The 13,081-nt window shown below is 42.4% G+C and overlaps 1 protein-coding gene across 1 annotated transcript; it reads right to left on the reverse strand.

Annotated features, from left to right (window-relative positions):
• Nucleotides 1-622: 622 nt before the first annotated feature.
• Nucleotides 623-12,078, reverse strand: neurl1b (neuralized E3 ubiquitin protein ligase 1B). The gene is made up of 6 exons (XM_040120598.1): nucleotides 11,818-12,078; nucleotides 7,950-8,194; nucleotides 7,523-7,856; nucleotides 3,678-4,418; nucleotides 2,529-2,654; nucleotides 623-1,746 (listed from the first exon to the last, which is right to left on the reverse strand). Exons 1-6 carry the CDS (start codon nucleotides 11,846-11,848, stop codon nucleotides 1,499-1,501), a joined length of 1,725 nt encoding a protein of 574 aa, XP_039976532.1. The 5' UTR covers nucleotides 11,849-12,078; the 3' UTR covers nucleotides 623-1,498.
• Nucleotides 12,079-13,081: the final 1,003 nt, after the last annotated feature.

Raw genomic sequence — 13,081 nt, forward strand, 5'->3', positions numbered from 1 at the left:
TATAAAATAAATGCGATAGCCGCTAAAACAATCTAACGTTAAGGTCCATTTAGTAGCTCCGCTGTAGCTTTCTATTTATCAGTAGCTGGAGATGACCCAGGTGTCGTGGAATTTTTTTGCTGAGCTCTTGAAGGACTTTTCATCCACTGTTGGCTTAAACAGTGAGTCTCAAATCGATTCTTAACCTTGGAGACAGCAGTAAACAGAACTGTTTCAACTCAAGGTCTGTGTAGTTGCTGTTGTGGAGCGTATTGGCAAATCACAATATCTTCAATATTAATTATATAGACTAGGGATACTTTATACTTCAGTAGGTATTATTGTGTCATTAACAGATATTTTATCAAAATGTCAAAGAAAAATAGCTGGGTTGTATTTTATTTATTTTAGTGGAATCAGCTATGCTTAATAATTTCCCTAAAATACATTGTCATCACACACAAAAGTAGTGCTATATTTATTGATAACAGGTAAACAGGTTAAACTGATGTCAAGCTTTTTCACCCCCCCCCCAAAAAAAATCAAAATCTTTAAATTTAATAATAATAATAATTAATAATTTAATAATTATTAATAATTTAATAATGATTTAATTCACCTTACAGAATACTCTTAATGAAGCCTGATTAGTCATTATTACAAGATCAGTGCACATCCATCACTCAGGTGAAAGAGCAAAGGGATCTTTAAGGGCTAAATAAATGTGATTGCTGTGAACTTGTTTCTTTACATTTTCTAAAATGAACGTTCAGAGCTGAAAGTTGTATCAGTCTTATTAATGAAACTAGAAACAATTTTTTATCGCACTTAGTCCACTTTTATTAATCTCTCAATGTGCAAAACCAGAATCTTCATTTTATACTTTCCAAACAAACTTTCCAAACATACTTTTCTTAAAGCACAACACTGAACACACCTACTTACAGTTACATCTTTCCACTTATTATTACACCCTTTATTGCATAAATTCTGTATCTGTGTTTTTTTTTTTACCATAAGCTTTCAGAACTGTACATTGAAATATGGCTAGGATTGTTAGCATATTTACTTGGACACACAATGTGACAAAAATCTAAGGCACTAGAAGTCATAGACTACGGTCCGCATATTCGGCTGAAGCACACACAAATCTAGGACGATGGGGGTAGGGACAAAATATTCACATCAGGCTTTTCTGCTCAGCAAATACATGTGATCTCACATGGAAAATACAAAATAGGAGCACATGATTCATCGCTTCTTCCTTAGCCAAAATGTAGGAGCTCATGTAAGCAGTCTATGTATTATGATGAGCTTTGACACAGTTCTGCGTATGAAGAGCCTAGTCTATCTTCAGATATGATTTACCCATACAGAATGGATATATAGGCACAATTATGTCCCGATGTGGCCAATCTCCGGTTGGGGGTCAAGATCCGTGCACAACCAAGCCTGAGGAGGGTTAAACAGGTGGCATCCAGTGATGGAAGTCCCAGCACGTGTTTAAACATCTGGACCATCATGGCCGATATGTTTTGATAACATCTTTGATAGGCCTCCTGCATATTGGACAGCACGCATTGATCTGTCTCTTCAGCTTCAGCCCACAGTCGTTGCAGAGACACATGTGTCCACAGGTGTAGATAACGGTGTCCACCTCTTGGTCGAAGCAAACGGTGCATTCTCCGTTTTTTCCAGCAGAGGGCGGTTCCGAGGCAGTGAGACTGGGCGAGAGGGGAGGACTGAGCGGGGAACTAGGAGCAGTCACTGGAAGGAAAGAAAGAAACCAAATTTGCGTCTTAAAATGCAGCAGACATGGATGTGCACAGATAACTCTTGTTCTTGTCATTGTTGTGGGAAGAGTTTCAGATCTGCAGAGCTGCTGCTTTAACGTACTTTAGTCTTTATTCTTTGTTTTGGAGGCAAATTATTACTAATTAACGAATTATGTACTAGGCCTACAACTAACAGTTATTTTCATAATCACTTACAGTAATTGGCTGATTATATTCTCAGGAAATCGTTTGGTCTATATAACATCACAAAAACGTTAAGAAAATGGCCATCACAATTTCCTGGAGCCCGAGGTGATGTCATCATATGTCTTATTTCATCCAACCCATAGTCCAAAACCCAAAAGGTATTTGGTTTACTATAATGGTACAAGAAAAAGCAGCAAATGTTCACATTTTAGAAGCTTAAACAAGATAATTTGTTTTTTTTCGTAAGAAATTACTTTTATGACTCACTGATTATCAAATCCTTGCAGATTAAATTTCTGTCAGTCGACAAATCAATTAATTGACTAATCATTGCAACTCTATTATGTCATAAGTCATGTAGGAATATCTCTAACGGCATCAAAATCTAATATTAGTCAGGAGATCTGTTGTTGCCACCTTTCCAATTACTCTCGCCTAATGTCACCTACTGTACAGTCCAACGGAATTGTCACAGCTCTGAACCATAAGAGCCTTCCTGCTGGGACACTGTGAGAGTTTCTATGTAAACGGTATCATGAGGCATGCTGTGAACATTTGGTAACGCACCCAGAGAGGATTCAGAGGCAGAGGAGGATCTGTTGACACTGAAGGCCAGGTCTGAGTCACTGTCTTCTGGACTGCTGCTCTGAGAAGTGCTGGGGGATGTGGAGGGAGGACTGGACTGCAGTGTTCCTATGTCAAAAAGATAAATACACATGGATAAACCCCAGATAATTAGGCCCATGTAGAGCCTTTAAAGGTGGCATTCATATGATGTGTATATTCAACTGTAGTTGCTATCATTTCAACACAGTGTGTTCTCGTTTGAACGTAACGCTAGAGTGTAAGGTGTTACGCTGACTGGCCTAAACCGGTAAGATTAGATGTGCATATTTGTACTACCTGAAGTTTCATGGGGTGATTTTCTTTTAGCTGTTTCTGTTTGAAGATAATATTGTTGGATCAGAAACCAGTGAGAATGGGATCTGCGCCGATGGGAGTTTATGTGGGAGTAGTGGGAGTAGGACAGAAAGGTCACAGCTCAAAGCTGAACTGGCACATGCAGACATAAACTTCTCAACTGCATTCCTTTAGTCTGGGAAAAATAAATTGCAAGGGGCTGCCTAGACTCAAGAATAGACTGAGTGTGCGTCTTTTTTGGGCCTTCATCATGTTAGTATTAAAGCAAAAGTTCAACATTTAGGGAAATATCTGCTTTCTGGTGGAGAGTTGAATAAGCAGATTGATACCACTCTTATTCCTGTACATTATATATAAAGCTACAGTCAGCAGCTAGTTAGTTTAGCTTAAAAGAACCGCTTTAGCATTGCACCCCTTTGTGCATTCTCAAGCTCGTGGTTAAAAAATAAATAAATTGGTGCAGCAGAACGAGAGATCATTTTTTAAATTCCACCCATTCTTATTCTTTGTCAAAACCTGGTGCCTGCTTTACCCACAATGCAACTCAACCACTCATGGTTTGGTCGGAGACTCAGGAGTGTTGCTAGTGAATGCTAGTTACGGATAATGTAGCCTTGAGCTGCTAGCCTTAAGCAAAACACTCTCATCTAATTACAGTAATCACCCAAATAGAATTGTAGGAATTGTTACTTTAGGAATTTTCATGCAAACAGAATAAATAAAAGTTCAGTTCTGGTTTTTGGTATCACCCCTACATGTACATAATTTTGGCTGCTGCAAATACACTCAGTTTACCTAGTATCCTGAGTCTGTTGACAGCCCCATGCAGGGTGAAAAAGGCCCACAGGACCTGAGAGGAGTCAACACAGAGCAGCCTGCCACGTCCCACTCCATTCGTGCCGTGGTGCACCTCTCCGCTGGCCAGCAGACTGAAGCTGAGCACGTCTCCAGAGCAAGGCATGGGAAAGTCCCGGTGCACCACCCAATACTCTTTACGGTCCAGCAGAACCTCAGGGTCTGCCGGCAGGTCCCCCGCATGTAGACTAGCCGGGTCACACGATGTTAAACCAAACAGCAGTGCCCCAAAGTAGGGCAGGCCCAGGTGGCCGACTTCCACGTACAGAGTCTCACCCACATGCAGCGGCCGGTCACTGAACACCAGAGTCCGACTGCTGTCCAGAAAGTGGATGCAGGCGGCCGATCGGTCTGCAGAGAGTATTACATCAGAGCCGCGGACGGGGTGAAAGTGCAAGTCATTGTCCAGCGGGGAAGGAAGGCACCGGACCCCCCTCGGGACGCCGAATCCAGTGGAGGAAGATGAGGAAGGTGTGGAAGAGGAAGAGGTGGAGGAGCAGCAGGGGATGAGCTGAGTGTAGTTATTGAGCTGGAGGTTGGCCATCTTGGCAGCAGCAGTCTGGTTGTTCTCCAGCTGATTGTTGTTGTAATTGGCTGAGTCGTGGCTACTCTGCGGCAGATAGGCACTCAGACGGGCCGCACTCAGGCAGCTGGATCCCACACTCTCAGCAAACGTGCTTTCTGTGGTGGAGAAGATGAACAAACAAGTACGTGACTTGGACATAGTATCATCTGTCTGATCTGTCCCAAGTAAGCTCAGGGTAACTTCCCTTCTTTTTGCTCCTTTTCTCTTTTTTTAATTCGATGATGGCTGAGGCAAAGCGAGGAAAAACAATAAGCTCTGAGATACTATCTGCACATGCTGCTGCAGCCACTTTGACTGTAGTTTTTGCTCTGTAAGGCTGCAACTACTGATTAAATTCATTACCGATTATTTACTCACTTAACCAGTTAATCGTCTATAAAACATGCCCATAAAGCATGAGAAAATTTTGAAAATTGTCAATTACAATATCTTAGAGCTTAAGGTGACGTCTTTATGGTTGGTATGGTTTTGCTTTATGCGACCAACAGTCCAAAACCCAAAGATACTAAGTTTGCTGTAACAGAAGACAAAGAAAAAACAGCAAATATTCACAGTTAAGAAGCTGGAACCAGAGAATATTTGGTATTTTTGCTTGAAAAATATCAAACAATTAATGAATTATTAAATTGGTTGCCAATTAATTTTGTTGATCAATTAATCGATTAATTGACTGATCTTTGCAGGCCTAGCACATAGGAGTCTTTAATAAATTATTTCACGCGTGGAAGGAGCTGTACTGCTGAAATACAATGTAAATTTATGAAATGAGATTTCTGCTAATTTACACAATTTTCATAATTTTGCCTCTGCACACCACCACAACGGATTTGAAACAAAGCCATCATGATGTGATTGAAGTGTAAACTCTCTGCTTTAATTTAATGGGTTTAAGACAAATATTGCATTAACCGTTTAGGAATTACAGCCATTTTTATACATAGACCCTCATTATCAGGGGCTCAAAAGTAATTGGACAGACTAACATATTTATAAAAATAAGGATTATTTTTAATACTTGAATGAAAATCCTTTGCAGTCAATGACTAGCTGAAGTCTGGAACCTGTGGACGTAACCAAAAAAGAAGCACCATCCTATCAGTTTTGCAGCATTTGGCTGAATCTGAGCAGATATTTTAGCCCTGTACACTTCAGAATTCATCCTGCTACTTCTATCAGCAGTCACGTACTCAATAAACACCAGTGACACAGTTCCATTGGCAGCCATACATGCTCGTGCCATAACACTGCCTTGTTTGACAGATGATGTCGTATGCTTTGGATTACGAGCTGTTCCTGTCCTTCTCCATACTCCTCATTCTGGTACAAATTAATCTTTGTTTCATCTGTCCAAAGAATCTTCTTCCAGAACTGGGCAGGCATTTTATTAAGTCTAATCTAGCCTTTCTGTTCTTGAGTGTTACCAATGGATTGCACCTTGCTGTAAACCTTCTGGATTTACATTCATGCAGGTGTCTATTGATTATAGACTTTGACAATGATACGCCTGCCTCCTCAAGAGTGTTCTTGACCTGGCTAGATGATGTGAAGGGGTTTTTCTTCACCTAGGAAAGAATTCTGCTATCAAATCCTTTTGTTGTCCTCTGTGGTCTTCCAGGCCTAGCGAGCTCAGTGTCGCTGAGCTCGCTAGTGTGTTTCTTGTTTTTAAGAACGTACCAAACTCCTAAAGTTTCTGCTATCTGCATGATAGGTTAGTTTTGTTTTTTTCAGCCTAATGATGGCCTCATTCTCTTTGGACGGCATATTGAGAGTTCCCATGAGGAGCTACCAAATGCAAATTCAACACTGGGAATCAGCTCCAGACCTTTAATCTGCTTTATATGTCATGAAATAACGACGAAACAGGCCACACCTGGCCATGAAACTGCCAAACTGTCGGTCAATTGTCCAATTACTTTTGAGCATTGTATCACTGTCCAAATACTTCTCCTACCTATCTTTATTTACTGCATACCCACTACTATACTGCTATTTGATACTTTTCCCACTGTCACTGAGAAGGAGCAAGATTACAATACAAGATGAAATATCTTTTTCACAGTAAGTCACTGGTCACTGTCAAGGTACTGGACAAGACATGTTGATAGACATATCAACCGACACCAACTAGAAACCAATCAGTATACGCCGCGAGCCCTTTGTATGCCAATCTTGTTATGATGTTTGTTGTGGAGGTTTTGAGTACAAATTAGCTGTGTTGACCAGCTGTTTATTTGACATTCACCAGTTTATTTACCTCGCTATTTCATTTCCTTTATTCCCTAACATGAATTCTCTAAACTCATACTGTGTATGAACTCACATTCATACACAGAGTTCATAGTAGAGCTGAATTTCTCGATGTATGAGGGGCTGATATAAACAAGTCTGGCACTAGTAGTCCTGCTGGAACCGTTGTGTGCACTGGCCCCTCACCAAAGCTCCTGGGATCTGCCGTCTTGACCAAACATGGCCATAGCTCCTGTCAGACTGAAGATAAACACACCCAGTGAGTACGAGAGGGAACCGCAGGGGGAGAGGGTGATGGAAATGAAGGAGGCGACAAAGCGCGGGAAAGTGATAGTAAGAGAGCGTTAAAGGAGAAGCAGGGAGAGTGATTAGGAGTGAGAGGTTCTGGAGGAACTGAGTGGATGGCATCTGTTGCGTGAAAACCGATTTTTCACTTAGTGTCATGTAAGTCAGTCTGAGAGGGAGAGGTTCTGGTTTTTTAGACAAACACAGAGCAGTTTTGTCACACAGACCATTGAGTCATAGAGACGCCCCAGGCAGCGCTACTCCTACTATACTGGCCTCTGCTGTTGCAGAGCTTCGTGGCACAGCTGCTCTCTGAACTCTCAGGAAGCTGCTTAAATTAGCTGTGAATGTGTTGACACTATAAAAATAAGCTTCAGGGTTGTCAAAGCCATGGTCAATATACATGGCCTTTCTAGCTGACATATGAAGATGATTCCAGTCAAAAAATATATATATCCACAGCTCAATACTTTGAACAAATGTGATTATTAATGATGTTTTGTGTAAAGATTCACAAGCAGACAGTTGTGAAATTTGCTCCCTCACCTCCTTTTTCTAAATGAATCACCTACCGCTTTCCTCTCTTGCCGGCAGTCATGACAAAAGCAGCAAGTATTTTATAGGAGTGTTTACACAGACCGAGTAAACACCATGATAAAACGCTTACCGAGCAGTGTGACCTCCTGAGTGATGCCGTAGATGTCTATGATGGCCCATAGTGGACAGCCAATGCTGAGCCCACAGTGGAAGAGGTTGGGCTCTCCTTCATTGATGCTGTAGAAAACTCTTCCATGGCGATCAGCCCAGAAAGACAGCACATTGTCCTTCAAGGCCAGTCTCTCAGGCAGCGCTTTGGCCCAGTAGCCGGGCCGTGTCACGAGGTCTGGGCAAGCGTACTTGGGGATGTCAGTGGCGACCAGTTCGCTGGGGTCCAGACTGGTGAAACCAAAGCGTAGCGCTCCACTCCAGCCAGTGTGCACACCGGTCAGACGAAGACGCACCTGAATGAACAGCAGTGATATAAACACAATTATATTCCTTAAATCTCCAGCTCTTAAAAATAGAGCGAGTAAAGAAGGAGGCAAAAAACAAACCTTCTCATAGAGGTGGACGGGCCGATGGCTGAATGTGATGCCATTACAGAAGCTGTTCTTGCGGGTGGCTCGGCGAAGCTGCCCATCCAGCCTGATATTCTTGCCTTTGGCATGGGGGTGAAAGCGGGGTGACTCCACATTGATGCTGACCGGAGGAGCGGACGTTCTTCTCTCCACACCTGCCCCATTGTTAGGCAGGCTGTAGTACTGCCTGCTGGCCACCGGGCGGGGTTGCAGAGTCGCATCTGTGGGTGCGAAAAAAATCAGGGTGCAGTGAGAGAAGAGGGACCCATCAATGATTCAACCTGTTCAACTAAATTAGAGGCCAGCATGGTAAATCCACAGCAGGTCTGCTTTTGTGTGACTCAGACAAGGTCAAAATGTAATGTCAGTGACACCAGCTGTTGGAAAAGAGAGGCAAACATATCCACACACAATAACTCGTTTGCAAGTGGCCCACGGCAGTTGGTTGAGGGGGCAGGGGCCAGTTATGTAAAGGAGCCCACAGTCTCACACACTTCCTTCCCCACACTGACACTATGAAGCCGCTCTGCTCCCCTCAACCAGTAAATTGAATAGTCTCTTTCAGCATGTAACCCACATTTACAGTATAAAAAGGCAAACCGTCCAAAATCAGCGAGTGGTCAGAGTACCACATCCATATGGGACATTGACACGGTAAATTTAGACCAAACCCAGATGTTTATATCACTGGGACACTTGTCTTAAAGCTAACATTAGTAGCATCACAGTAGAGAGTACACATATCCTGAAAAATAAATAAATCAATAGAAAATTCAACAACAGACACAATAAATCTTCCTCTCTCTATGGTCGACACACATCCTTGGCTTACAGCATAAACAAACCCTGAATAGCCCTTTTCATTCCTCCACAGTTATCTACAGAAGTGGAGAATGAATCACACAGTGCTTCGTCAGTAAAAAGATATCTCAATAAAAGGCTTCATCTTTGATCTTCACAGGAGTCAATGTCCTACTCGGGGAAAGAATTTCTCGATGAATTTCACAAGACGAATTAACAAGGATCAGAAATCAAACAAGACAAACTGAACACCGGCTTAAATGAGACTTGAATTGTTTAGGTTTAATATTAAATAAAATTAAAGCTGTAAATGAGTGTTTATATAGATGTATAGACTGGCTGAAATCCAATCCTCAAAGGGAGGCTACGTTTCTATTCTCCTCCAAGGCCACACAGTGATTACATTTCTGTTTACAGTTCACTGTGATCTGCTGTAAAGACAATAACTCAGCGAAGTGTTCCACAGTACATTTCCTAAATTAGACATTATCACTGATTATATTCTAAACTATGAAGCACCAGCAAGAACATCTGTAAAATCTCAAATGATGTGCGGGTTCCCCTTTCCTTTCTGTTTTCGAACGGGTAAAATATACTTTGGGTAAAGTGTGTGGAGGAAAACATGTGGAGGGTAAGCCTACAGGCCTTAGGTTCAACTGCCACTCTGACGGAGTGATGGACTGTCAAAGGACCTAGAGTGAGGACTGATATAGCTACTTGCCATTATTAGATGAAAGGCATAGCACAATAGATCATGAAATGAGGGACGGCTTACAGCAGAGTAGATGTTAGCCCCAGTTTGTGCCTCTCACATACAGCTTTCTCATTACTTTTGAGTCAAAGAACTAAGCATCTCATTTGCTGAAATATTGAATTTGAAATATTGATGTCACTTTTCTATTTTACTCTCAAACAAAATACACTGTGATATTTTTCTGGTGCTGCACAAACAACACAAGGATACACGTCCTTTCCAGCTTCCTGGATAGGAAATGTAGTTGACACTAAAGAAATAGATTAAAAATCTTGCTTGTTGCGTAGCTGAGGGAATACCAGATGGTTAGAGGAGTCTTTCAGAAAATCAGATGCTTAGCTCTGTGATTCGAATGTAATGTTAGTACATAAGAGTTACACACTGCAGCTAGGTCAACATCAGCGATGGATGACTGCTCAGACTCCCTTTTTTTCCCTAATCATGAGACATAGGTAGATGCCAGACCTTAAGGCAAGCCTGTTACTGAACAGCAATGTCAGGAATACCTGATGGTCCCTATAGTTAGGACCCACAAAATCCTGAGAACAGAAAAGAAACAGAGACTGGTCCAGCCAGCTGATCAGAAATGTGGTTATGATGGAAAGCGCAGCTGAAATCTGGAGGTTGCTAATGTCAAAAGCAAATTTCACATACAGTATATTTCTGCTAAAACCCATGTTATTCAATCACTTTAGGGAAGAAACAGTTGCGCAATGGAAACGGTGTCCCCTTGTTTTGTTCCTAATGAAGGAAAAAGCACAAATAAATGCAATCATAAGACTGCACAAGACACACTGCAATACCGAGGAGAGCTGTTTGAAATGTAAAACTGATTATGTGCCATCGTCAGGGTCATTTATGGTCACAAGATGATCAGGCTCTTTACTCTCTCGTATCTCTAGGCTGCACTGTATGTGTTCATCATACTGTAACTCATTCACCGAGCGGGACATGAGCCTCGGTGGATCTTAGGGGAAATTCAGGTTCTCTTTAGTTACATCTTTGTTTCTAGAGGTCATGAAGATGAATATCCCCCAGTGACATCACTTGAAACTCTTTTTACAGCTGGTATAATGACTTCTTCATCACACACAGGCCCGCAAACAACTAACTGCCATGAGGAATTAAAACCTACTTTCTGATATATTGTGCGCATCTCTTCTATAGACCCATTAAACACAGATATTCTACTAATTCCATGTTAATCGAAAGCACAGAGCGCAAGCAACAGGACCCAAGCTGCTCCTGCTCCTCTGTGACTAACTGTTCTCAGTCCAAACCCTGTGTCAGCTAGCTCTAGTGGCAGCAACCACATCATTGAGCTGGCAAGTGGGTCTGTTGGGGGCGTGGGAGTGTGACAGACATTAAATCAAAGTGATATGCGAAACTGATTATCAAGTAATATTCATCAGATGTCATGACAAAGTGGTTTGTAGAGCGATATTCTAAGATCTTATAATAACAGCTTTATACAAAAGCTTAGGCTGAGAATCAAGTCACATGCAGGAAGAATTCCCTGGCAATCACTTGAGGTTGTAATTTACATAACACAGCTTGGATACTTGGGAATTACTACAGGATATTACCAGGCAGTATAGTTGTATATATTTATAGTATGATATTTTTTTTTTAGTGTTTTTCTGTTTGCAGTTGAGATTTTAGCCATTTGTGTTTAGGTTATTCTATTTTGTGGTTTATGTTTAGTTCCGCAACCCTACAATTTCCCATGCGGATAAGTAAAGTACTCTATCTATGAATTAAACAAGGTCGTACATGACACAAAACGGGCGGAATTTTGATTGCTGTCTGAAATAAAAGCCATATTCACAAAGGGTAATAATTTACTATTTTTCTGCAAGTGACACAAAACAGGCAAAAGGGAGGAAGCAAGCAAACTAGAAGTGCACCACAGTATGGTGACACTCAAAAAACAGATTCCATTTAATGCATGGAATACTTTGATTTCCTGTCATTTTCTAATTGGTCATTTGCCTTTTGCCATCAGGGATGCGACGAATTTAAAAGTTTCACTGCTAAATAACATGAAACAATGATGTTAAATAAACTGATTTCTCGTGGATCACTGCTTTGGCTTCTGCGAATGATAGGTGGAAAGTGAATCCGCTGGAGCGCTTGCATGGACTCGCTGCCTGGGACTCACGCTCAGCTCCCCCGTGATGGGAAGCGCGTCTCCACGCGGAGCGGACACAAAGTCGAGGAACGGGGACACGCGCGCGCGCTCGTGCGCATTACGAGCCTCGTGATTGATAAATGGATAACAAGTCTCACCTATCAAGGGTTTAGGTGTCGTATTCCCCATTATATCCAGAAATTCCTCGCACCGGCTGACAAGTTCGTTCGGATTGCAAGATTTCTCTGTCCATCCATGTATCCTCGGTCTGATGAGTATCTGCCTGGAACCAGCTCAGTCCGAGTACCGGTGCCTTCAAATTGCGCCGTATCCCCCAGCTGGAGCATGGACACGCTCTTCTTAGTGTCAACCCCAAGCCGCTGCGACAGGCAGACACCTCCAACTGGCGCACAGCAGCCCCCTCCTTTCCTTAGTATAGGCTCCCCTCTGCACGACTTTAAAGATACAGTAAGCAGAGACCCCCCCCCCCCTACCAAAAGCATCACAGAGCCTCTGAATAATTCATTTAATAATTCACTCAAAGCCTATGATGACGCCTGATGAGTGCGAAGCCCACAGGACAAACATCGAGCTTGAAGGGGATGTGTAATCTAAAGGAAGGAAGTCTGTCAGTACATCTGCATGTAGAGTGTCTTGCAGACAGCGTGGTGCAAACTTTGATAACGCTCAAATGATTGCGGGATCTTTGTTCGTGGCTGTTTGTCAGATCCCTTGCGTTTTGCGCATCATCCTGAAGGGATTAAACTGATCAGAATACAGAGATAAGAGATTTCTAAGATTATCGGTCAGATTTCTCAAATCACTAATCCCTAAAGGAATACAGACCCATCATAGGGAGGCAATCAACTCTAAATGAATCATGTATTCACACATTTGATAAAAGTCCAAGTGCCATATGAGGAAATCCCCCTTTTTCCCACCCTATCCTCTGCCCTCCCATAGCCTTGACTGCTGGGCTCCTCTCAAGCTGTTTCCTGTCTTCTGGACCACACCGCTCTCTGAGGAGCCATGGCCTGCAGGGCTTGTAGGACCGAGACCATTAGAGAAGGGAGTGCTGGGACGGCGTATCTCCCATAGTGGAGAATTAGAGAGGCCCGAAGTGCTCCAGCAGCTGTGTGTCTGAACAAATGGAAAGAGATGGAAAAAGTATGAAAATGTAGACGCGTGCAAGTTATTCGTCGTTGATGTCAGTGTAGCTAATGTTCGGATTGTGACTGATTGGAAAACATACTGTATGGCAGAACTAGGGGATTTTTCTCTGACTCATGCGTGCAGCTTTGCTATGCTGTTTATGATCCATATCACACACGGGAAAAGGGCTTCTGGGCTTCCGCAGTCGCCAACATCGTCATATATGATCTGATTCAGCATCGGAGCAAATAGGTCTCGTGAGAGATGGCG

This window comes from Xiphias gladius, chromosome 23 (assembly GCF_016859285.1).
Source record: "Xiphias gladius isolate SHS-SW01 ecotype Sanya breed wild chromosome 23, ASM1685928v1, whole genome shotgun sequence".
Classification (NCBI taxonomy): Eukaryota; Metazoa; Chordata; class Actinopteri; order Istiophoriformes; family Xiphiidae; genus Xiphias; species Xiphias gladius.

Coding starts and splice junctions, on each gene's coding strand:
- neurl1b (XM_040120598.1), bottom strand. CDS start 11,848: ATGGGGAATACGACACCTAAACCCTTGATAG. Junction 7,857..7,949: donor CCGTCCACCTCTATGAGAAG/GTTTGTTTTTTG, acceptor CTGTTCATTCAG/GTGCGTCTTCGTCTGACCGG. Junction 4,419..7,522: donor TCAGGAGGTCACACTGCTCG/GTAAGCGTTTTA, acceptor TCTCCACCACAG/AAAGCACGTTTGCTGAGAGT.